The following is a 27192-nucleotide window of genomic DNA, read 5'->3' as shown; positions in this document are numbered from 1 at the left end:
GAGGGAACTCTAATATTAGTGATTAGCATGTCTGTGCTGACAGCACGTAGCAAAGTGACACAGACCTGCCATTATTTTTCCAGCTGGCCCTCAGCAGTGGTTAACATTTATTCAACAAACCGCAGACATGCCACACACCGCAGCAGAGATGAAATGGATTCAACTAAAATATCATGCAATGCTAAGAGACCTGCCTCCATCAGAGTCAGCCAGACACTTTATAAGTCGAGAGCCGAACCAATCCTATTAGAATCTCTTTAAACAAAGTCTGGGAGGCTTCCCCTTTCATGCATATTTGATGGGAAATGGTGTTACACTTTGATGAGGCTGACAGGCTTGAGTCAGAATACTACAGTACAAATCAGACAAATGTAAGGCTTGAGCACCTGTCACAAGGATATGTCTTGCTTGCCTGGTTTTTTTTTTTTTTAGCATTTAGCTGGTACTGAATCCATCTTTTTTTTTTTGCATCAAGAGCCAGAACTGAACACTTTTTCCTCCAGCAGAGGACAGCAGTTAAGTGTCAACACGTGTCAGAGTTGAAGGCTGATATTTACTGAGCAAACAATCATCGCTGAAATCTTTCCTTTTAGCTTTCCACAGACACCCCGTGGCGGAATTCAGCAGCAAAGAGACCACAGGGGGAAGAGTGAACGACTCCAGATGATGTGAGCAGCACTTAGGCAATACTTGAAAGGTGGAATTGTCGTCATGCCTTTGTGTGCTGGTAGAATACAGTATTCACGGAGCACAGCAGGGCTCACGTGTTTCTGCAACATACAGCCGTTGCACACACGTCAGCCGACTGAGAGGTAACACTGACGTACTGCGTTGACTCACCTCTTTCAAACTGAAGCTTCTTGTATCTCTGCATCATCTCTGTGGCCACCATGCACTCAATCTACAGGGAGAGAGGAGAGGAGATAGGTAGGAGGGAAATGAACAGGTAATTTTGCATATTTATAGGCCGAGGACGCACGGAGAAATTATGCAGTCAAGTACGTGAATATTATACCCTGAACAATGTCAAATTCAAATTTCTACAGGCGCAGAATTGCAATTTGCTTACAAATAAGCTCTTTAAAGCCACTCTCAGATAGAAAAAAAACACTATGCAGTCAAGGTGCATACCCGGGCCCACTAAAGTTTCAGTGTTCTCATTTATTGGGCGATGAAATGAGCATTCAGCCTTTGTAAAAGAGCAGTCAATTACAAGGTGCAGGCAGAGCTGTCAGAGCAGTCAGGGATGAGGCATGCTCCGCCTGACTGGCAGGAGTAACCGCGCTTCCATTAAAGACCAGTGACACTGATTGATTGGAAACATGCGGCCGTGCTGGGCTGTGCTGTGCCGTGCCTACAGGCCTGCTTGACCAAGTGAGAGAGTGAGTGAGTCCATCAAACAAACTGCCCGGAGGGATGAGAAGCAGTTTGCCCACAGATTGACCTCTGCTTGGAAGGCAGGATCATTAAAATGGAGTAAACACTCCGGCAGGTGGAGCGCAGTGGTCTCCTCGAGTAAAGCTGGAGCTTTGAGGGAGCATAGGTGTGACTGCACACGTGTCAGTTTTAGTTTCATATGTAGGAGGGAGAAGAGCAGGAGGTTCATGACATAGAAAAACAGCCCTGTAGGGTGACTGATTTTTTCTTCTCATTCCACGAATTTCAGCTTCTACACGTGCTTCAGTCACAGACAGAAGGATGGTTGAATAAGTGCCAATGAAAATTCTGTGAATATAACAAGCGACTGCTGTATCTGTCGTAGCATCTGTGTCCTGAGTTAAGACATATTGGACATTATTAGACAATGTCACAAGCCAGAGGAGAGTTATGGGATGTTACTACTTAAAGGAAAAATGTGCTTCTTAATAGAAATCTGACTTTTATCAATACCTCATTTTCCTGCAAGTGTCCTCTCTTAGGACAGGCAGAGTCTGGACAGCTAATTGCAGTTTCAAGGCCCTCTTTGATCAGGAGTTCCACGTACTGCTTCAGGCACTGGAGGAGGGGGGAAAAAGACAGACAAACAACATTGACCCAGTCAGAAAAGTTGGTAAACAAACACAGGACCAGCAGAATGTGAAGCAATCTGATGAAGGTACTTGATTAAAAAGCTCAAAAGTAAAAGCAGACCTAATTCATATTTGTATTCTAAGTGTAAATGTTAGCCCCACCTACTTTAGTGTTTTGGTTTACTGGTGCAACTTCTATATTTTGGTTCTTCTCTATCCAACATTGTCATTTCTAGCCATGACAGGAAGCTATTTGAGCCAAAACTAAATATTTTCAAGCTTACTGCCCGTCACCAAAGAGCAAAATGATGACTTGATGCTAAAGAAAATGGGGCATTTATCATTAAAAGATATCTTCAAAGAAAAGGTGAAGACCACAGCCAAACAGGTCTTATGGAAGTATTAATGTTGGACATACAAGTGCACTGAGGACACATGTTTTAACACATTTAAAGCTATAGTTGTTTGCTTTTGATGTTCAACTTCATCAAGCTACAGCATCAGTAGTTGTTTCAGGCTAAGCAGAGAAGGCGGCTTTGGTAACAACTTGCAACTTTCCGTAGCAACAGGTGTTTTTCGACCCAGTAACTTTGCCCCCGAACTAGGGACTTTACCCAAGAACTTTGTGCTTTTGGAGCACAGGAACCAGGGTCTAAATTTAGTTCTGGGGTAATTAGTCTCCCCCCTGAAAAGCCCCTACTTGGGGGATAGGTACTCTGCACAGGTCCAGGAACTTTGATGGGCAGGACCTGCAATGCTAAACATCTCTGGTAGAGTAACCACAGTTTTTGTTTCACCGTCCGACCACAATAACATCACACACAATAGTGATTCACTTGATTTCTCTTTCTTTTAATTGTTTTTATGTGTTCATTTGTTCATATATTGTCCAAAAAAAAACCAAAACCGTGATTCACTTGAGTTTAATAGCTTTGTAACAGTCATCTTCTCCGAGCCTACTGTGAATGCGTCACAGTCAGCTCCCGGTGTTACAGTTTTAAAAGTGAACCTGTAATCTGGAGACCCTAAGCTGAACGCATCAGTGTTTGTTGAGTTAACAACAGCTGTTGAAACACAGAGGTAGTCCTCATCAATGCATCCTAGTTTATTTTTTAAGTAAAATGTCAAATTATCCTCAACAGATTGTGAGGGACACATGCCACTGAAACTCAACAGTTTACAGGGTCGCTGTTTAACCCAAAACACCGGTATACAGTCAAAAGTTTGGACACACCTTCTCATTCAATGGTTTTTATTTATTTGAATTATTTTCAACATTGTAGATTAATACTGAAGACATCAAAACTATGAAATAATCTGGTTTTGCCATAACCTGAATTACAACAGTAGTCAAATAGGGCTATCCATTGTGTACTAACCCTACCTCTGAACAACACAACTGATGGTCTCAAACACATTAAGAAGGCAAGTCATTCTACAAATGAACTCTTGACAAGGCTCATGTTAATTAGAAACCATTCCAGGAGACCACTTCACGAAGCAGACTGAGAGAATACCAAGAGTGTGCAAAGCTGTCATGAAGGAAAAAGGGGGCTACTTTACAGAATCTAAAATATAAAACATATTCTGGTTTGTTTAACACTTTTTAAAAAATTAAATAATTCCATACATGTTCTTTCATAGTTTTGATGCCTTCAGTATTAATCTACAGTGTTTAAAATAATTAAAATAAATACAAACCCTTGAATGAGACGATGTTTCCAAACTTTTGACTGGTAGTGTATGTATGTAGCTCTTTTTCAGGAAGACAGTTACAAAGCTTAAATATCACTTCAGTAGTCTTGAACAAGCTTCTGTTCTCTGTCTGTGTTTTTAAAACAACACTTTTGCTTTGTGTTTTCTTTAACAGTTCTACATCTAAATATATAAAGCATGAGAAGTAGCCCGAGCTAAATATCAGGCTGTGTGTGTTTATTTTGTAGTTGACCTTTGTTATATAAACTTTATTAACCGGACTCTGATCATTACCGCCACCACCCACATTTTGTTCTAGGAAGTGGCCTCTATTTTTAGCATTCATTCTCAGCCACTATTTCCTCATGTCTGAACCAGTCCAGGTCCAGTGTAACGCAGGAAGGACATCAAAGGCTTGGGATGGATCCTGAGCTCATTGCTGAGTTTATTACAGTGATGCATACACTTTGATGTATATCAAATGTCTTTAATGCTGTACAAACTTGATACTGAATTTTATCCCACTCACCAGTGTACAGAAGACACATTGGCACTGTGTGATGGTGGTCATCTGCTCCAGAGGGAACTCTCCAAGGCACAGCTTACATGAGACCAGGGGATCCACGGCCAGCTCCCAGGTGGGACGGTACCGTGCCGTGGTCATCTTCACCGCCACAGAGCTGAAACATACAAGAGACAGAAGACGCATGGTCAAAAAATATCCCAACGTATTAAAAAGAGAAAATCCGAACAGTGAAGCTATATTTCCCTCCCTTTTATTTGTTTCTATATGCATAATAAGCTCAAAATGTTGGTATGATCAATTAGAGGGTGGCTTGCACACACGTGAACAGACCTGCTGTTTGCAGAATGGCACCAGCTCCCTGCAAAAACAAAGTGCCCACCCAGTCAGCTGTGTCCATTTTTATTCATGGCCTCATGCGTCTAGAATTCAAAACGAAAATACACCTAAAAGCTCCAGAACATCCTACAGCAATCAGCCATCTCAGCTCCTGGTGAAATTTTCACTCAGGATGAAATAACTGCTCCTTTTTCCTTCACCGCGCGTCATCGCGTCTCTTTTGTGAGAGCCAGAGAGGGTTATTTTAGGCCGTCTCGTCTCACTCTCTCCTTCCCTCTGTAGCCGTGAGCGAAGAGAGCTCTCGGCTGTTTACAGGAAGTAGTCCTGCGCAGACAACGTCAACACTGTCAAGCTCTCCTGGTGCTGCTAAGCAACCGAGCTGAAGGAGGATTTTTTTTTGAAGGTGGAGGGGGCAAGGAGAGATGGTGGCTTGTTTTCACTAGTCTTAGTGAAGTCTGCCTCAGTATGCAGGATTAGACAAGAGGAGAAGGGTGAGTGGGTGGTAAAGTTCACATGATCACTCCGTGGACTCTTCTGCTGTCTACGTGTTGTACTGAAAGAAGGGAGGATGAACAGTGCGTTCTTGTTTTCACTTCTCATAAAACTAAGTCACTCTTTTAGGGAGGAAGGAGAATGCAGACTGAGGCATTACAAAAGGAATCATCTTCAGGTTGTAGCAATCCAAATATGATACATGCTAGAGGAACATCTTGAAAATGTGTTTTCAATTATGGCTAAAACCAGTTACTGCACAAAAAGATGGACAACATGACAGCTCCTGAAAAGTGAAACCAAAACATCTGGAGCTCCCCTTACAGAATGGCCGCAGTGTATGTCTTAAGCCTGCCTCCTTCATGCAAACAGATGGGATATGGGCCAAACTTTAAAATAAAAATGATTTAAAAAATCAAATACATTTTCCACAATCATGGTTTCTGTCACGGTGATTTACATCCACGCTATATCTTTTCTGGGAAGCTCCCTGAAAGTGTTTTACGCAGTCACAAGACTTCCTAAAGTTAAAACTGATACATCTTCATGAGCTTAAAAACAAGTGGATCATAATCATACAGATTTATCACTTCTATATAATTACTTATAATGTCGGACTCACTTACAGGGGTAAGTACCAGATGAAGTTTGTAGCAGAACACTGCAACTACAGACTTAGTTTATATTTTTTAGGGCAATGATTTTCAGTGAGTGGGACCTCCAAAAGTTCTTCCGAGGAGCTTTAATTGACAAATGCGGCTACTGTGGAACTGTTTGTACCTGATTAACCGTGTAAGGGAGTAATAGCAACAAACACTGACTAGGGCTGTCAACGAATACTCTAAATTCGAATATATATTCGAATATTTAAAAAAAATGGAGATTCGATTGTGAAAATTAATATTCGACTGCGGAAAAAAAACACATCGGCGGCTGTTTTGCGAGTGGGCGCACTGCATGACGGGTCAGGGACAGGTCATAGGAGTCGCACATGCACAGCGTGAAGCAGACGGCAGAGAGAAATCCTTCCGTCCCCAGATCCTCAGTGCGCTCTGAACGTGTCTTTTCCTCCGCTGGGAATATAGTGAATAAAAAGAGATCGGGCCTCTTCACACTGACTGTCTTGTGTTTTTGGCAAATAACCTGTCAGGCCTAAGACCCTACATTGACAGTGGACTAAAAGAGCCCGACAATCAGTGACACTGGGATAAAATGCAGTTTTTCCTCTTTGTTTTTATACAAGCGCCAAGAATGTAAGTGGACTACTTTTTCGTTTTTAACTTTAACTTCAATTAATGTTAATAATATTTGCTTCAATCACTGAATGAAGCCTGCCTATACTAGGGACAAGAGTCAGGACCTTTAATTGCTTGCACAAGTCTTGTTCAGCACTCACACAGCGCATTGCGCACAGAGAGGGGAGCGAGCGAGCGAGCGAGCGAGAGGTCTACGGTCTTCAAAGTGTTACGGTATAGACCATTAGGTCATTTACTTGTTTTGTAATGTGTAGGTATGTTTTAGGCATGTTATATCTTAAATAAAAATACATATACAAGTAGTAATGTCTCCTTGTATTAGTTTGTCCACCTGTTATTGACATAATGCGCAAATATAGATATTCGAATGGTTCGAACCTATGGGATTTTTTTAGAGCGAATATTCAAACGTCATTTTGGAGCAATTTTGACAGCCCTAACACTGACCCAACAGTTACAGAACTCTCCAAGTGTAACTACTTCCAACAAACTCAAGAAACTGTTGAAGACTATCCCGACTTGAAGGATCTTTGCTGTTTAATCTGTTAGTAAAAAGTGTGATTTGGTTAGCAGAGGTCAATACATCAGCTCCACCAGCCGATCCATACAGCACTGACTGGTTACAAAACACTGACTGATATTGGGGGGTATTTCGGCTTCACTTTTGTACAACAGGAAAAGGTGAAGACACATTGTCCATATTTATAGACACCCAGTGATTAAATAAATTAAGTCAGGCATTTGGTTTCCTCCTCATTGCTTTTGTTTCATATCTCTTTATATCTCATCATTCTTCTGACCCCACTTAACACTGGAAAATATTGGATCTGCCATCACTAAGGGCATCTCGGTTCTCTTAATGCTTAATGCTCAGTGATGCAAGGAGAGAGAGAGAGAGAGAGAGAGAGAGAGAGAGAGAGAGAGAGGAATGACTCCCATTGGCTATTTCAGCGAGGAACATTAGAGCACCCTATCCTTAAGACTGCCTTTCATGAAGAAGGCAGTTCACTTCATTGACTGATTGGATACAGAAGCTGCAGAAATGAAGGGTATAACTATATTTCACAACACGCAGAGAGAGAGAGAAAAAATAGCAGCAGAAAAGTAGGTGTCAAAAGCTGTTTTTTTTTCATATTCCTCCTTAAGACAACTTTATTGGGTATGTATTCAGAGAGGGATTTAGAAGCCAGATGGCGTCTTCTTTTCACAACTTTAGTTTAGTATGCATCCAAGCACAGTCGAGGCAATTAGTTCAGTGCATTGATTTCTTTTTTTTCCTGATGGTAATTTTTATTTATATAGAAAATCTTTATTTGGTCTCATTTCAGCATTAAACACTAATTGTCTCAAAGTGTATATTCTCCTATTTAGACTCAGCAGTCAGTCCTTAGGAACATCATCATATAATTTAATCTAATTTCAACCCATAATGAGACATCTCTTGTCATACGACGTGTTATGTAGTTATTCATTCACAAGATGAAAACTGTTCACTAACATAACTCCAGATGCAAATATAAAAAAGTGAATTAAGAGGGGAAAGTGGTGATTTAAGCGACAGTATGCAAAACGCTACATTTTAGACATGAAGCTATAAGCACGTTCTTATGGGATCCAGCTGTTCACTGAAGTTAAGTAAGTCGTTTTCATGCATATGTTACATGAGCAGACAAGTGTCTTGGATAAAATCTGATTGCCTCACTTCTTCCTCATCTTCATCTCTTCATGGAGTCTTAAGTGGGAGGACAGAAAAAACTTTCAAAGTGAGAAAAACCGAGAGCACAAATCAGAAAAAAGAAATGGGATGCACCTCGTGTCTGACTCACTCAAATCACCTGGCATCCATCCACCCATCCATCCACCATCCATCACACTGACCAGAAAGCACTGAGCGGTGAGGAAGATCTATTATGCAGGTGCTGAACTCCAATAAAACAGCTTAAATGGCAATTTGTTATCAGCACCGAGATGCAGACTTACAAACATGGCCCTCGGGGGTTGTGTGTGGGAAGGTGTGTACTCTGGTGGTCCAAAATATAACATGAAAGAGAACTTCACCACTGATGTAATGATATCAAGCTGGCATTGACGCTGCATAGGTATGCCTTAGAGGCAAAAGTTCAGATTACAGGAGTATCAGTCATAAACATTTCAAAATGATTCAATGAGTGATGGAGAAGTGAACATTTTTTTATTTTTCTGAGTAGTGTTAGTTTAAGTTGAACTACAGAACAGTGATAAACATTTCAGAGGATATGTGTAAAGCTGGAGAACTGGTTATATATCTTATCTGAAAGGCTGACAACTTGAATGACATCAGCTACAAGAGGACTTAACTTCTTTATACATCTCAGTGTCTAAGTTTCTGAACTGCATTAGCCCTGAGGCAAAAGCACCAGAGTTGTTCTAAAACTCAAACCGGCAACGGGAATGCTTCTGATACAGCCTACAGTACATCATCAGCTACTGGTGAGTATAAGAGTCAATGTACAGTACAATAAGAAAAACGATAAATACATTAAAACCCTTTCATCAATATATATTGGTCTAAGAGGTCCCCAAAACATGTCTTTAAAGTTTATGCTCAAAAAAACACTTTGAAATCAGATTTTGGCATGCCTGAAAAGCCCTCTTCTTCAGTCCTCCTCAGAACACTCTGTTTTCCCTCTGACCACGCCCCCTCAGGAAGTGGATGTGCCTCGGCTCTCCAGCACGTTGATCTAATGTTTACATGTTGGCTGAATATACACGGCTGCTCAGAGATCACGTTACTTCAACCCTCTGAATCTGATCCAGAATCTGATCCTGACGGAGAGGCGCCTGTAGCAGGACCTTTCTGAACAATTGGTCACAGATTTAGTGTTTCTTGTTGTTTTATTTATCAGTATGTAGACGTGTGTCTTGCTACACAGCTACAGCTACGACATGTAGCTATGTAGCTATGCTAACTAGCGCTAGCACTTATCCATGATAAATAAAAATCATCCACTAGATCTTCAAATCTGCAGACGTGGGGAGTAAAACCGACCTTTGTGTTTATTAAGACAGCCTACAACTAGCATGCCTCCCTCCTAAGCTCCTTGTTAGCACACATTTGTGCAGGTAATGAAAAACGGAGGGGGGATTCAGTATTATTTTATACAGTCTATGGGCTGAACAAGCTCCGAGCTCTGACTCCGTGACAGACCGGATATTGTTGTTACGTAACAAAAACACGGAAGTCTGAAACGGCTCGTTTCACACACATTTACAGAAAGGTGTAGAAATCAGAACAGGGGCAGAATGGATTTTTTTCATTCTCGGGGGGTTTGTAGACATGCCAGGGACACATATTTCAGGTAAAGAACCATTAAAAAGTCAATTTTGCATGATATGTCACCTTTAAATGTGTATCTTCACTTGAGAGAAATCTTGCAAATTTTCTCGCAATATATAAGGTGTCTCAGAATGACTGTATCCTGGTTTTATCCTAATTATGGGCCTCATGATACACTGTGTTTTCCTGTATCGTATCGATCAATCAATCAATCAATCTTTATTTCGATGGCGCCAAATCACAGCAAATGTTATCCCAAGATGCTTTACAAATAGAGCAGGTCTAGATCGTACTCTATTTTAAATTATAAACAAAGACCCAATATGAAGACTGGATAAGATCCGGTCCCCTCTTACAGACAGGACTCAGTCTGATCTCATCTTAATCCACCATGAGCAGAGCACTTTGCAGCATTTAGGAAGTTACAGCGGCAAGGACAAACTTCCTTTAACAGGCAGAAACCTCCAGCAGAACCAGACTCATGTTAGACAGACATCTGCCTCGACTGAGTTGGGGTTGAGAGAGAGGGATGATAATGGTGAGACGGGTAGTAGTATTGTATTGTTTTGTATCGTGAGTCACAGGAGAATTTGCACCCGTAGCATTGTATACGGTATATGTGGTATTGACGTGATATCAGCAAAAAGTAAAGCTATCAACATCAGGGTGGATACAATGGTATCAGAACGTCTCCTGGAATATTCCTGGTGGTAAAAAGTAGCACACACTGTACAAAGAATCACTCTCTCATAAAACTGAATGCCTTCCTCCCTCCCACACTTGATATTGGCTTTGCAAATGCTGACAGACCGGGTCGATGGGGACAAATGAAATTGTTTAGTCGGGATGGCCTGAGGAGAAGAGAAGGAGGTGGAGAGAAAGAGCGACAAAGGGAAAACGAGTTTCCAAGAGAAAAGGTGGTGCAGTGCCATCACTCTGCTGCATTATTAACTAGATGGTCCATTATCAGCGAGAAACACACAAACACACACAGTATATTTCCAAGCAAGTATATGCAGGCCTCTCTCTCAAATATAGCCCTCCAGAAGAGCATACATCAGTAAAGGGCAGGTCTCAGAGCTGAGGATCAATGTAGCAGGACTGAGTCAGGAGTCAAACATCCATCCTGAGCTGTGGTCACCATGTGTCAGTCATTAGTCAAACGGGGTTCCATGTACATTGCTCATCTAGCTGCAGCAGCACTCATGCTATAATGACTCCACATCCGAGAGACAAACACACACACACACACACACACACACACACACACACACACACACACACACACACACACACACACACACACACACACACACACACACACACACTATGCATTCACAATCCATTGCATAACAGGACAGGGAATGGTCATGGAGGAGCAATTGAGGAGAACTTCTCAGGAGAGATGGAAGCAAATGGGATTTCTTGCTGCAGTGTACATGAAACCATCCATTAGGGCTCGTTTCATCACATGTTGTGTCAAACAAAGGACATTTACACCGCACAGAACATAGCTATCCTTAGCCCTGAACACAGTACTACTTCTTATCTTTGCAGTATTAAATCACTGAATATCCCAACTCTAGTGAATCTTTCATTGCTGCATACAATACCAGACACACACTTACAGTACACTGGCTTACTTGTCTCATTATAAAGTGGGAACAACTGTACACTGTGTCTTGTTTTTCTCCAGGTCTGATTAAACTAATGATAAACATGCTGTTTCCAAGAGACGTCTCATATTGCACTGAGCAGTGCTCAAACTTTACTTGTCTGCACATGACTTTGGAAAGTAGAGAGCACATTTTGCATAATTCATTTTCTTGATGATGCGTGTATCTGCCAGCAGCAGTAAAGTCCTGATTGGTTACAGTAGAGCTGATTATGAGAGGAGTAGAGTCATAACCTGTTTTATTAGCTTGTTCATGCTGTATACACTTTCAAACTCCAGTATTTTGTTCTCAGTGGACCAAAATGTCATGATGACTGCATCAAGGAAATATTTTAAGAATTATTACCATGACTAAATAATTGTTCTAAATATTTTAAGTTCTGCATGGACAGTTTTAAAATTTGGCAGAGGCGTTTCTTTTTTTATTATGTTAAAAATGTTCAATCCTCAACTTTTACATCACTCATGACATGATGAAGACAATGCATTGGACACAATGTAACTGAACCCAGATGATTCAGTTGACAGGTCACACGTAAGATTCACTTTGTGCTCAGTAGAATTAAAGTATTACAAAAGTACTTGGAGTTTGAATAACCATCTACGAGCTAAGCATACAAGCGCAGTTAATCAGAATGTCAGTGAGCAACTGCATGAAAAAAAACTGCTTATTTTTTTGGAGTGTGCAACTAGCCATAGATCTGTGTATAAAGCTAAACTGACAAAGTTAATTGCAGCACTAGGAAAATCGTAAGAATTGCTTTATGTTGTTGAAATAGACTTAAAAAACTATTTTGAAAAGAACATAAATTAAACGTTAAATTTGGCATTAAAAAAAAGTGATTAATCGCGATCAACTTGAAACTTAGTCTCAATGAAATGCGCTCTATTGTTAAAATGGAACAAATTGGTTGTGAAAGACATAATTCATATAACTTCTTTCTGAAAGTGTGAGAACCATTTCTGTCGTTTGATGAGACCTAACTATGTTACTCAGAATCTTTGCTGCTATGATAATAATGTTAACTTCAAAGATGAAAACTGTCTTTTTTTTCTGTATTATTATTTGTTTTTTGTGTGTTTTCTGTTGTTGTTCTAATTTTTTCTTTTTTTTTTAAGTAAGTAATGTTTGTTAGACCACAGAATCTTTTGGAAGCTGGGGCAGCCTTCCTTAGTTTTTTAGATGTTGCTATTGTTAGCAACTCAGGACTATCTGTGGAGCTTTTAGATCTGCAACACCCTGCCTTTATTATCATCCATGGTGCCTTGTGTACTGTCTATTGTGTGTGGGTGTGTATATGTTAAGAAAACAAAAAAGTTACAAATAAAAGATAAGATAAAAAAAGAAACTTAGTGATTAATCCTGATTAAAATTTAATCAGCAGCCCCATTTATTTGAGATTAATTGAATCAGATTCCAGGGTCTAGTATCCAGAGGTTAGCAGTCAAAGCAAATTAGTAAAAAGATATATATTTATTATTATTTTTTTAATTACAAATTATTAATTATTAAAAACGTTTTATTGAGTTAAAATGCAGCTTCAGTAATATTTAATGCAACAGCGTTTCTCCTATTTCACTGCCTGTATCCACACAGGAGCAGGGTGACACTGCATTCAGAGGAATTCTGCTTCCTGGCGTGGAAAGACAAAAATAAAATTCAAATTCTCACCTGAATAGACTAGAGCAGAGGTAGGAAGAGAGAGCAGCCTTTCATGCAACACCAAGCCTCTCTCAGCATAGCAATGCAGACTTTACATTCATGAGAAACTCAACCCAACTCAATGCACCTTAATGCACCGGTGTGCACACACACACACACACACGCCATCGGTTGCTCATAGATACAAGAAAAGAAGTGAGGAAGAAGGAAAAGGAGGGAAAAACTTTCAGGTCTCCATTTTCACCAGGGTTGACATCTTTTATTGTATGTAATTATATAATGTCACATCAAAGCATTGCATAAGACTCTATTTATACACTTCACCTATAGCTGATGTGAAAGTAAGCTGCTAACAACTGTTTGCTGCTGTGGGAGTGTGAGCAGCCCACGCATTCTTCCCTCTCTCCTTCTCTCACACATACACTGTACACACAAATGTACATTCTTCAAAACATGCACAAAGCCATCTTTCAGCTGATGTGCAAGAATGTGCTGTCAAGCAATCTGACAAGTGGGAGAGGGTGTGATAAATACGGGGAACTGAAGGCCACACAGTGTTTATCTGGAGACAAACGCAGTCCTGACATACCTGTAGTCACAGTGGATGTTGGACAGTGTCATTATTTACTGCAGCAAAATGAATGAAGTGCGAGGCGTGATGTGATACGAGCTGACAGGAGGAAACTTTGTTCCAACCAGTCTTTTAAGCGAAACTCAATCTAACCTCAAGTTCGCTCTTGTCAACATTTCTGTCCGGCAAACTGCTACACTAATTTCCTATTATCTTTCAGATGCAGTCGATTCCACAACACAAACAAACTTGCAATTTCACCTCAAGTTTCATATATTCATTAGGTTAATCCAGGCACACTGAAAAGCAATTTTTAGTGAAGCAAAAAGAATAAAGATATCCAAATTGGCTCGAAGTCTTACTAATAAGCACTTAGTGATCCTGTCATCTGTACCTCCCTCCCTGTTTCCTTCCTGCCTTCCCTTCCTCAACAGACCAGCTCTTCTCTTCATGGCCAATTAGGGGAGTAAGGCCTTTAAGTTCCATTCCTGTCATTTCTTTCTCTGTGTCCACTGCGGCAAAGAAAAGGAGAAAAAAATGACATGAAAAGGAAGAAAGAGGAAGAGAGAGAGGACAGTGGCAATGTGCCAATTTTCTCCATTATCCTGACTCCCTTGGCTCACCTTTACTGCCTGCTATTACTTCTTGTCACCTTGTTGTGAAGGCTCCCACTGGGCATTGGAACAAACGGGCAGAACACACAACTGAAAAAAACTCACGCAGCCATGCACATGTCATGCCAAGAAAAGATGGAAAATTTCACTGCAGATGGACGGAAAGATACTGTAGTTTGACGCAAGTAATCCCAGAGGAGGTATCAGATTTGAGCTTTTGATTCATCACTTTTTCCCCTGAACTGATTCCTGCTGTTGACAAATAATCAATTCAACCCAGAGGAACAAAAATACCAAACTGTGTTTCCCCTGTCTTGAACACTTTGATTAGAAACTTCCATTCTAGGCGCATGCTGAGTATGTGTCAGCACATCTCAGGAAAACAACTATTTAGAACAACATTAAAAAGGGGTATTGCGCTAATTTTTAGGCTTCAAATCATTCCTCTGATAGCTTTGTAGTAGCTTTAACATGATTTACAGCTCAGGCTTGTGCCTGTAACCCCTCACTTCAGCCTTTGTTTGAAATGCTTCATTTCAGCTACTGTCTCTTTAAGGCACTCCCCGCAGTACTCTGGAAGCCTCCTCCACTGTTGCCTTGCAACAAAGTTGTGTTTCCCTTTTTTAAACAACAAATACGGAGGTTTACCAACTGGTGACGTCATGATTTGAGCAAACCTTGTGTCGGCCTTTTGAATTCTCATGTGACTTTTTGACCATGCAATTCTGAGCAGCCTGCAGAGGAGTTTGATGAGTTTTTCAATGATTTTGAAATAGTGTTAATCTTTGAGGGGCTTAAAGTGTATGCTGGTGTGTGAATGCTTCAATCATCCAGTCTTTATACACTACCAGTCAAAAGTTTGGGAACACCTTCTCATTCAAGGGGTTGTATTAATTTAAATTATTTTAAACAAAACTATGAAAGAACGTATATTGAATTATTTAATGAACAGAAAAGTGTGAAACAAACCAGAATATGTTTTATATTTTAGATTCTGTCAAGTAGCCCCCTTTTTCCTTCATGACAGCTTTGCACACTCTTGGTATTCTCTCAGTCTGCTTCATGAAGTGGTCTCCTGGAATGGTTTCTAATTAACATGAGCCTTGTCAAGAGTTCATTTGTAGAATGACTTGCCTTCTTAATGTGTTTGAGACCATCAGTTGTGTTGTTCAGAGGTAGGGTTAGTACACAATGGATAGCTCTATTTGACTACTGTTGTAATTCATGTTATGGCAAAACCAGATTATTTCATAGTTTTGATGTCTTCAGTATTAATCTACAATGTTGAAAATGATTAAAATAAATACAAACCATTGAATGAGAAGGTGTGTCCAAACTTGTGACTTGTAGTGTATAGTGCCAATTCACAATTAATGTAATTACAAGATGCTTTTTTATGCAGGTCTAGACTAAACTCTATGTTGCATTATTAACATCAAGACAGCTTCACTGCTCTTCGAGGAAAAATCAAATAAACTGTGTGCATAGTAACATTATTTGGACATTTATTGGGAAATTGGAGCACAAGTCATGACACCGAGGTTGTGATGGGAAACATTAAACTGGTACGTCTGCTCACATTTTTTAAGTTGACAGTACTAAACCAGGGTTTACAAAGTTTTCCTTTTTTCATTACAGTTAATTTTGTTATCAAAAAATAAATCATGACCTCATCACTCTGCATCATGCAAAAAGTTGTCTTGAACAAAGAACATTTGTATTCAAAAGATCTGTATTCGATGCAGTTTCTTCCAAAACAAATGCACACTTTTGCAAGAGCCACGTGTTTACAATGGGTGGTGGTGCCACCTGTGACCTGCAGCTCTCTTTAGTTTACATAATTTTCTGCTTTAAGAGCAGTTAAGAATTGATTGTAGAGCACTGTATTAAAAGTCTAAATGTTGTTTCTATTCTTACAGACAATATTTCTACTCTTACAAACTGCAAAGTTATTCTGTTGCATTATTTGTTACTCTCTGTTGTGTCCACTTCCTGGTGGGAGCATAAGAGTCTGGATGGTTGGTACACAATGTGACCAATGTAGGGTACAAATTACACCTCTAACATAAGTCACCAACCTCTCTTCAACACTATTATTAAGTCCTCTGCAGTGCTGCAGTGCTCCTACAGTGAGCACTGCAGTGAATCCAAAGTAAAGCCTGCTATTAACCAGTGCAGCAATAAGCAGTGGGTTTACCTTTTAATGGCCTCCTTGCAAAAAAAAAGTGATGGCACCAACTTTTCGTCCCAACCCAGTGTATCATGTTTACAACTTTAACTTGACAGCTAAACAACCGAGTGGAAACCAATCTCATCTCTTGTACAGTCAAAATACATTCCATTTTAAAGTCCTACAACTAAGAAATGATGAACCATTTACAGTCCTTATTCAATTTGACATACTTTATCTCCATCTGGATTACAACAGCAGCGCACTTTCAAAATAAAATCAACGTGTGACATGTCACCACTTTCATTTTGTTATGAGAGGATTACATTGTTAAATGCCAGCATCTATTTCAGGCCCTTTTATGATAAGTAGAATGTAGGTCATGGGAGTATATAGGCCATAGGTTGATGCAGATGACATAGAACTGAAACCACACAGAAGTCACGCTGTGCCAGGCTATAACCCACGAGCTCGGCCTGCCCGGGTGTGTTATTTCTCTGTATTGACTCTCGACTAACCCACATTCAGAACCCACAGAGACCACGCACAGGGACTTTTATTTTGGGACAGCTCAATGGCAGAATGTGAAAGGTGACATGCCTTGGTGGAGGATCAGGGGTTGGGGACAAGCCCCTGTCTGTCCTTGACATGCAGAGGGAGGGGGGGGCATGAGTGGTGATAGGCCTAGTTTTTCTGTGCCCAGAGGAGTTACACAATCACCTAGATGTATTTCGGAGTGTTGTGAAGAAGCAGTGTGTGTGTGTGTACGTGTGTCATGGTGACAAGTCAAAGTCCATTTGATAGTGGTAATGCCTTGGTATGTAGGGCAAAAAAAATAAACATTGTCTAATGCCAACTTAGTATCTTGCCATTTTTTTTGCTGCAATGTAAGCTAAATTCCCCTCTGCTAGCAGGGTTACAGTCAGATCTGTGACCGTCTGCTTGAGGTGATCTGTTCCTACTCAGGTTGCAGGCTCAGATTTGGTGACATCAACAGTAAACAGATTGAAGAAAGCTAAGTTATATGTTTTCAGTAATGCTAAGTTTCTATCATCCTATCTTTCAAATCCAGCCTTCAAACTAGGGCTGTCCCTGACTTATGATGTCACTAATTGACTTGTAGTTGTTGGGTCAAGCCAATAGTTGCCTGTTCTTTGCATCTTAATGATATTTATTTACTTTCAAAAATATAAATATTTGGTGTTTGTTTATTTGGATCCCCATTAGCTTCGGCAGGGCAGAGGCTACTTTTATTGGGCGTGTATTTGAAATTGTTTTAAAATCCTGAGCTGAAAATGAATCTTATAAACACTGTTAACACTGCACATTTTGATGGTCGTCACCAATTACTGAAACAACTAGTCGAGTAATCGTGAAATGACCTATTCCCGTTTAGCTATCAGCTGTTGAATTTAACATTACTCCTTTGAATTCTTAGCATGCCGTGTAAAAATCTTACTTCAAGAAATTTGTTGAAGTCCAACATGCCTTCCCTTCAACTGTTACATAACTGATGTGCTACAGTAATAAGAAAGGTCAGTTTTGCAAGTTTTGCAAGTTCTGCAGGCAGTTCTTGTCTTTGAAGAGTTGAGCATGAAATACTTCCTGACTTTAGAAGTTTTAGGACATAATGATCTTGCATCACCTGCCATGTTGCTGTTTTGTTCACCTGCTGCTTCCTAGTTGCTTTTTTTTACATGTGCAACACTCAGCAGAGATAGTAAGGAGTTATGAGGTCTCACTACTCAGTATTTTTGCTATGTTTTGTTTACCCGTTGCGTCCCAGTCGCTGTTCTGCCTGCGCCACTTTTAGCATAGGTAGGAAAAGTGCAAGATGTCTCACTCCTTGATGATTCAACTCTGGAAAGGGATGGCATGTTGAATGAAAACATGCATGAGGAAGTCACTGGCCACAGCAATTAAATTCATTGGCAACAAACTTTGTCATTGATTTTGAAGTAAAAACCAGTGATATAAGCATTTATATAACACAGTTTACAAGCCAATGCAGGAGGCGAGCAGCAGGTAAACAAAAACTCAAGCTGCACTAGCATTTACGTTAATGATTATTCATCTTTCTGAAAAACAGCCAGGAGACTGAACAAGTCTTCAAACCTGGTTTAACATTTTCCCTCATCAGCCTCCGTCCTGTGAACTGTTGTTGACAGTCTGCTGTTTTCTCTGTTTCAGATAAATATCTAAGTAATGGACATTAGTTGTGAAATGTTGTGGTCACGTTGCATCAAACAGCTGCTTTATTCACTCAATGCAGAAAACACACTCCCCATAAGTAGTGCAATCCAGATAATGTCACATGCAACACCCACAAAGCCACCTTTCTTAAAAGGGAGACTCAGACAACAACACCTCTGATGTGACTCACAGATACTTATCCAACAGACAAGGTACAGATATTTATTTTCTCCACTGTGGCTACCTAACCGATGAAAACTTGGCAGACTAAGACTCTTTTCATCAGCTAACATTTGGTAAACGAGTGGGCAGCTCTACTGCAAACACAGCTACGTGATACCGCATTAACTGATAAACATGGTGTGTCAGCAGGGAAGCTGTCTCACAACTTTAATGCCAACCGGAGAGGAAATAGACAGACACAAAGCAGAACAAAACAGACGAGTGAGTCTGGACAAAATAAAGAAAGAGGAAGGGAGTTAGATAGGGAAGGAAACTGGAAAAAGAAAAGCAGGAGACAGTCAAAAAGCGGAGGGGAAACGGGAGAAATTATGTAAAATTGAAATGAAAAAGGACTCTTTCTACATCCCTGTAAGCCTCCTAAGTAGACCGTTAGGCAAACGAGCTGCGGCTTTGGCTGCACTTAATGACTGACTGTAAATATTCATGAGATTCAGTTGCTATTTAAATGTTCTGTGTTGTTTCCTTGAAGTTTTAAAGAGTTTGCATTTGAAGAGAAAAATCACTGCTAGCATAAATGGAACCCTGGCTGGGAGACAACGCTTATTGACTTTCAAGTTCCTGAAACTCTTCTTCTGACTGCTGGTAAAATCAGGAAGCTTATTTTCACACCCTGGTTGACTTCTCAGTACCTGGGGTAGAGACGGCTCAACACCCTGCTGCTCTGATTTCAAAGAAAGAACACCCTCAGACTTGATGACATATCAGTGAGCAACAAGCACCAAAAACAAGGTCTTATTGTTTAGGGTAACATAGCCAGACTGTGCCGGCCGACGGTGACGGCATACAGTTTTCTACCACACAAAGAGTGATAAAGACAGAAGAGCGAGATAAAACAGCTAGAAGGACGTCCTTATCTGCTGCAAATGACATCATATCTGGCGGAGTACACAAGTCCTTAAAACAACTTGACAATGGGCTTGCTCTCCTCGCCAAAAAATGCATCCAGGCTACCATTAGTGTCTCGGATGCTAAGTGAAGACGACAGGCGAGCCACATGGAGACTATTTCTATTGACAGTCGCATAGAGCCGGAGCAAAGGGTCGACTTTGCAGGCGATCTGTTGTCACTCACTGATCTGCTGCTTCACTCATTAAGTTTACATGCCCACTATAACCAGATTACTGCAAATAATCTGATTAAGCACTCATGGATGTTCTGACCACCTTAAATGTAACCTGTGCTGTATTTATAGAAGCAAAATCTGACCCACACACAATCCAGAGGAGGAAACATTTTCTCCAATGTTGGGAAAATGCTCAGCTGAGCAGCCTCTTATCTTCGCTATCACAGAAGGTTGCTTTTAGTTTGTCCTTAAACGCAGCTATATATACATTCATCAAAATTCACTTTGTGCTTCAATCCAAAAAGGGAATCAACTGGCAGAACTCTAATGTTTCTTTCATCTTTGAAGTAAGCCTCATTGGGATTCCTTGTGAATTTCCTTACAAAATAAAAAGTGAGGAAAATACTGCAGTGGAAAACTCGCTCAGTCGGATATTAATGTTGACTCGATTGCTTTACTAAACTTCTTTTCTTCCAAAATAATCAGAATTTTCATCAACACAGCAAACAAACACAAGGTCACACCCACACCCAGGGCAGCGGCTGGATTCCAATGAATAAGGGCTGCATTCACAGTCTGTCTGAAAGTGACGTAGCCGAGCACATTTCTGGCAGCGTTTCTGAAACAAACACAAAAGACGCCTTTTGGCTGCTGGCCATCACTACTATATAGAGACGGATAACAACTGGGAGTTTTCCCTGCTGAAGAAATACATTTATTACAGTAGAATGTGTGTTAGCTCATTAAAATCCTCTTATCAGAGCCACATAACAGTGAGACATTTACTTATATTCAGCTAATGTGATCTGTGGCTCCATCAATGCTAACCATGCTGTTATTATATAAACACAGCAATTCAGGAAATGTACTGTCATTGGATTAATTCTTGATGACTGAATGCAGCACAAGAATGAGCTCATGTCACTGTGTTTGACGGCGAGCCTGAGTTGTGGGACTTGATGTTGGCGTGCAGAGACGTCTTCTCCTGCTCCACGTGGATGCAGAGGAGTTTTCACACATAATGAAGAGGTTGATCATTTAGTTGGGATTGTCATATCTTCACTTTAAATACACAGACTGTCTGATGAGACTTTATCAGCTTTATCAAACACAATTTATTCACTGCACCAATATTTTTTTTTCTGCTGTTCACCTTAGACATCAGCTGGATGATAACAGACAACTCTGCTTTGATGGAGACATACAGTTTGTAATATTGGAACTTGATCAGGCTATGGAAACAATAAGTAGCAAAGGTGAAAAAAATGTATTATAAGGGATGTTACGGATTCCCCAATAGAGGTATGAATCAAAGTTTAACGCCAGCCCGAACCAGCAGAGGAAACTATAGATACAGGGGATAGAGATTTGACAGAAGGGAATGGTTCCTAATGGAAATAGGAGACTGGTGGACGCTAGTCTGCTGTTTTGCTCTGGACAGCTTGGAGGTGAGTGGCGAGCCAAAGCTCCTATGAGTTCTAGTTATTTTTTTTTTTTTAATTAGTTGGGTAAGATTTTAAAAGACAAGGGCTGCCTCTCCAAAGTTCATGGGTATATCAGATGTTGAGTCTTGTAGTGGTTATCCCAGTGGGCGTCCTCTTCAAATCAACCACCTCAATCTTGTGATGTCATCTAAAAGGAGACCAAGCACTTTCTCAGGGCGCACCTCAAGAAAAGCTAGCCAACAAACCAGACATGACTGAACCCATTCCTTATTTCCCATATAAGAAACAGTCAAATTAAAGAGAATAGAAGAGGAGGCTTAAAGCATCCATCAATCATAACAGGTAGGTTATAGTCTTAACTTGCAAGCTGTGCTTCAAGGATATTCTTATAGTTCCCCAATATCCATTTTTAATGATACATGTGATTGGTAGAGCTGGACGACCTCACACTCAGACCATTCATTCTCATTGTAAAAGTGGTGGAGACACTCAAATTGGGTAATGTCACATAAACAGTTTTATCCTTTCACTGAGTCGGCTCTGATGAGCACACTACAAAGCTAACGAGTGTGACTGCTGCCCAACGAGGACCGCCGTCACTCGGCCGGACAATAGAGTTTTCATGGTCACAGGAGGAGAGAGCCTCTCCAACAGAGAGCCTCTCAGAGCCTCATCTGCAGGGAGCGCTGACACTCTTACCCGAGGCGGCCCAAACAAATCACGAGCACTCTCCGTAATGGCTGAGTTAACTAAAAGGTGCAGAGTGAGGGATTGTAACGTTTTGTGTCCCGGGATCTCCTGCACTCACTTCTGCTTCCTTGTTCTGAGACGCTCTTAACATCTTAACTTCCGCAGAGGGTTTCCTCACTTCTTATACACCTCACCGCAAATTACATCCTGCCGATCATTCTGCCCTCCGGCCTTCAAGTTAGTGAGCGGCTGCCTTGTAAAGTTAAAACAAGTCTCTGAGTCCCATTTCAAGAAGATTGGGAGGTGGGAGCCAAAAACCTGAGGAAATGCGCTGACGTCCTGTTGTTGGGCTGCACAGAGGATGTAAAGGCACTAAAAAGTGAGGAGAGGAAACAGTTCTATGTCTGCTTGTTGATCTACAAAAGACAAAGAGACATATTCAAAGGGAGAACTGTGAACACAGCTTTCATTGATCTGTTCATCTTTCCCACAGATACATTTTAAATTGCATGCACTTGGCTGGATGTTCCCGTCCTTATCAAGGACTTTATAAACCATATTAAAACATTTTATATTCCTTTCAGGGACTTTGGGTTATTTAAGGTTTAAGATCTCCAATCGGTCACAGTGTCACAACTGAGGCGTTCACTGTCAGGGGTGAAGACACGGTGGATTATATTACAGAAATATCAGACGGTAATAAGCATGGGAGGAAATTGTTATCAGACTCAGTGATAAAACTATTATTTTCAGGTAACCTGACAGAGCTGCAGTCTCATTATCCATCTCCAGGCCCTGACATTACATTTAAAGCTCAAAGGAGTGCCGCAATAAAAGCAAATGTTCGACTACTTTGCACCGCCTCGTGTCCTCAGAGTTGAAGTCAGAGTAAAACAGAAAAAAAGAACCAAAATATTTTAACAAGCTCACACCAAAATCCTTAGGAATATCTTGAAACCAAACCCCAGTCATGACACCATCAACAGTTGGTTATTTTCCTTCAGTCGCTCGTCTATGTCTTAGTTGTTTTTAGTAGATCCCAATTTCCCAACTGAATTCAGATTACTTACCAGGATTCGTGGAAGAATGAAGCATGCATGTATCTTGCCATCCAATGACTCTCTCCTAACACCATAATAAACTTGTAGTAAGTTACTGTTGGCACTACAAACAGTATGTTTTCGTTTTATGCTACTTGACATTGTGGAATGGTCACAAAAAAAGACAGTAGCTGTGTCCCAATTCAAGGGCTGCATCCTTCCATGATACGTCTGAAGACTGATTGTGTCACATTGCTACGCAGAAGGCTGTCCAATTTCAAAGGCTTCTTTAAATATGGCCGACAAATCCAGATTTCTCCGTGTCACGAAGGAGGTAATGTGGCCGAGGGAGTACAAGCGGGTGCATTTGGTTTCAATTTGATTGAAAAGCAAGCAAAATCAATGTTGAATCAAAAAAGACAGAGGCCTGTAAGCTAGTTAGCCAGCTAGCTACCTCTCAAGGCTGATTTATACTTCTGTGTCGAATTGACAGCGTAGCCTACGCCGAAGGTCCGCGTAGCTCCCGTACCTACGCAGAGGCCTACGCATGAAACTGATGTGTACCTTCTCCAAAATGTAACTACCCGTAGAATCGGCGCGGACCGCAATCCTTGTGATTGGTACCCTCAGCAGCATTGTATTTGCTGCATTTACAGCACTTCCGGGCACATCGGCCGTGTATTTCATCTCCCCCTCTCTATTCTTTCCTGTAAACATGTCTGCATGATAAACAGCAACATGTATCAGCTGTAGATTACTAGAAGACGCTCTGAATCTCTGTGGAAAAGTAAACAGAGATAGTAGTGGGGCCGGATGCAGGCGACCGGCTATCAGAGAGACCACACTGCCCTCAAGCGTTTCGGCGGAGAATTGCTGAGCGACACGGACACATCAACGCACAACGCGTAGGGGCGACACAGAAGTATAAATCAGCCTTTACTGGAGTGGCACTATGTGTTCCAAGTGTCAGCATGGGACCAGCCGGTGACACAAACAGGAAATCCTCTGTAGATAAGACCGTCTCATTTGAGCTCAGCCTGGACTGAGTCAACACTGCCTACGAAGGCTGGATCCTCCAATGGTGGATCTTTCGAGGGCTCAGTCCTTTAAAGGATCCTACCTCTGAATTGGGACACAGCTAATGTGTTTGCTTCCATAGCACGCTTTCAACCCCCTCACAAAGGGAACCAACAGTACTGTGGCATGCTGTTGTTCGGAAAGTGTCAGATTACCGTTTTTATCAGGTCACTGTTAAATCTGTTTTTCAGTGTCTTCTGTGCTAAGCCGACGTCAATTGTTTGACTGCACTGCAAACAGAAACTTGAGTTGCAAAGTTGCAACTTGAGGAGTGTTTGCTGATGTGTTTGATAGCACTTGTTATCACTGTAACATGGTAACAGGGTACATGATACAGTATGTCCTGAGCTAAATCATAACTAACATCTTGAGAATCTGAGCGTTCAGTCTGTGGTTGAGAGAATAAAATGTGTTCAGGTTTGATGGTTAGAAAAAAGTGTCTCATATGCTGGGACTATTTTAGTATCAAAGTTTTAGTCAGACTCTTCAAGTGCTGCTAGCATACAAACTACTTTACATATTCATCGTGCTGGTCTTTGCTGCCTTCCTCCATCGCATTCACTCGTGCTTTAAGCCACGCCAGGCTGCACCAGTTTTTGGCTCCTCACTGGCACTCCCAGATCCCAGCCTACCTCCTGACTCATCTACTTCTACTTCAGTTTGTGATTTACAACATTTCTGCAGAGTACGAGCCTGAACGTGTTGTACTGTGCTGTTTTTAAGTGTAGGTGGAGAGCATCAGTGATAGAGACAGACGTAGTAAGGGCAAAGTGTTGGCTTATTCCCAGTGGAGCTGAAGTGCGAGTTGTGCGTCTTTAATAAACATGAAACGTCATGTGTGGTGGGAATGTGTTGATGGAGGAGGTTGTGGGTGGTAAAAACTAAAAGATCTATTTATTTGGGACTTTTTTCAGAATCAGCCACTTTAGAAAAAAGTGAATTTAGCATGGCTGAGAAACAAAATTAGAAGAAAATGCTACCAAAAGAAATTCCAATGTATGATCTACCAATAATACCACCGAACCTTGGGGGACAGAGCTTTCTCTGTCGCCGCCCCCACCCTCTGGAACGCCTTACCACTTAACATTCGAAACTGCCCCAACCTGTCCACCTTCAAATCACTCACCAAAACCCACCTGTTTAGAATTGCTTTTAACATATGATTGCTTTTAAATGTATTTTATTCATGTTTTTATTATTCTGTTGTTTTATATGATGTTTTTATCCTTTGTGCAGCGTCTTTGAGTTTTTAGAAAAGCGCTTTATAAATAAAATGTATTATTATTATTATTATTATTATTATTATTATAAACTGCAATGGAAATATCTCAACATAATGCTGTTACATAATCTATTCTAGTCATTTACTGCAAGAGTCAATAAAAATACAACTAAAGTAAATGTATTCAGAGTTGCCATGGCATCTGTGTCTAAAAATATTTGGCTCTTGTTCTCATTAGTCAACACGCAGAGATGGATGTTGCTGAGGTATCACTGCTTAGAACTGGCCTGCGATGACTCTCGCCCGCTGCTTGTTTTTGTGGGAAGAGCCGGCTGCAATATACACATTCCCCGAATCCTGGAAAGTGTCAGACGGTCGGCAGATTTGGCGGTGCATTTATTACATAATGGTATCTTATGTTACAAGACATACCTGTGTGAAAAAATAGAGCCCCTCGGGAACCTTTGAAAATGCCAAGCAGCCGTCTGGAAGAGGCAAGGCGCACACACACACACACACTCGCAAGCATGGCATAATGCTCTCATAACAATCCCCATCTCATCCTGACACAATCCAAACTGTCTGGAAACGAGCCATAACACACACACACACGACTGTAGTGCTCTGAGCGACGATGAACATTAATTTCAGGAGAACTCAGGTGGTTTCATTGTTGACTTGCCTGGTGTCAGAACCAGCCCTGCGCAAAAAAACACACATTTCACCTGGAAACTGGCAGCTACACAACACTTACCGAAAAACAGGCTGCTGAAATGGCATTTAAGCTGTTGCATAATCCTTGGCAGACTACAACCCCTGGAGTCAGATTACACCAAAATGACTTCTCTAGACGTGCAAATGTTACGAGAATAAAAGCGTGATTCAACAAACGTACACTGCAGGAATGTAGCATATATCTGAGACAGCTTCAGAAATGCCAGTTACCTAACAACAGCAGCTTGACATTTCCTGTCGCCCTGACCTCAGACCTTCTTCAACTCACTCACTCTAATATGTCGTGGGTTGTGAGGAGCTGATGGTAACTGAGGTTTAATTAAAAGTGTATTTAAGAGAAACTTCTACATCAACTGCGTCTCAGGCTGCTTAATCTCCTTAAAATGAAGTGTTACAGCTGTGTGAGCTACAGTAAAGCTCACTCCTACACAGGCAGATAGTCCTCCTCATGACCTGAAAACCAAAGTGCTGCCTTGTTTATTCCCCAGACATGCGTGTATGATTGCACCAGAACGTAACATGACACTCAACAAATCAAAAAAGCAGCGTGTATACACAGTACATGCAGCGGGTGAGGCAGAAAAATTGCAACCCTTACTGTATTATTTTTATCCATATAGGCCTTGTGCTAATACTCTATCATTGCAGCATGAAGGAACAAACTGTAAAGGGGTTTGTTTTAAAGGAGAAGTGATTTGATTGGTCCAGAGTACTTCCACATGTGCTGACATAGAGTATAACAGCACTGGGACTTTTAGCTACATGTACAAGTCTGCTTCAGGTGCTCTTAACTCTTAAATGAAGTCCAGTTCATTGATAAAACTGGTACCTTTGAATCAGTCACGCTACCATATCCTCAGTCAGAAGGCTCTATTTCCTCAAATGAACGAAAATATATGAATTTACACATAATTCAAGCTAGCTGGTATGTGCATTGCATCAGCAAAGTAACAAAAGTGCAAGGAAATGTTTATATTTTGCTTTATAACTTATGCCACATGTAAAACTATTGTATAAAAGCAATATTACACTAATAACTCCAGCCATATTATCTATACAGGGAGATCTCACATGTCATACTGGTAGCTGTTTACATCCCCCCTCTGCCAACCCCGACTACAGCGTGCAACGTTCTCAACGCTGTCATGTAGTGCCTGAGTA

At 40.9% G+C, this 27192-nt stretch overlaps 1 protein-coding gene across 9 annotated transcripts in view; it reads right to left on the bottom strand.

Annotated features, from left to right (window-relative positions):
* The window catches only part of rnf144aa (ring finger protein 144aa), a 43122-nt gene that overhangs the window by 13521 nt on the left and 2409 nt on the right, over window positions 1-27192 (bottom strand). For 8 of the 9 annotated variants that reach the window (XM_034674809.1, XM_034674808.1, XM_034674801.1 and 5 more), the window contains 3 exons: window positions 4234-4384; window positions 1891-1995; window positions 841-901 (listed from right to left, as the gene is read on the bottom strand). In XM_034674809.1, coding sequence (XP_034530700.1) covers window positions 841-901; window positions 1891-1995; window positions 4234-4368 — 301 coding nt within the window. In that variant the 5' untranslated portion in view covers window positions 4369-4384. Of the gene's footprint in view, window positions 1-840; window positions 902-1890; window positions 1996-4233; window positions 4385-13933; window positions 14031-27192 lie in introns of those variants that run through there. The other variant, XM_034674800.1, reaches the window with a different exon arrangement.

This window comes from Notolabrus celidotus, chromosome 22 (genome assembly GCF_009762535.1).
Source record: "Notolabrus celidotus isolate fNotCel1 chromosome 22, fNotCel1.pri, whole genome shotgun sequence".
NCBI classification, from domain to species: Eukaryota; Metazoa; Chordata; class Actinopteri; order Labriformes; family Labridae; genus Notolabrus; species Notolabrus celidotus.
Note: the sequence above shows the minus strand (reverse complement) of the source record. Positions and strands in the feature narration are given on the sequence as shown.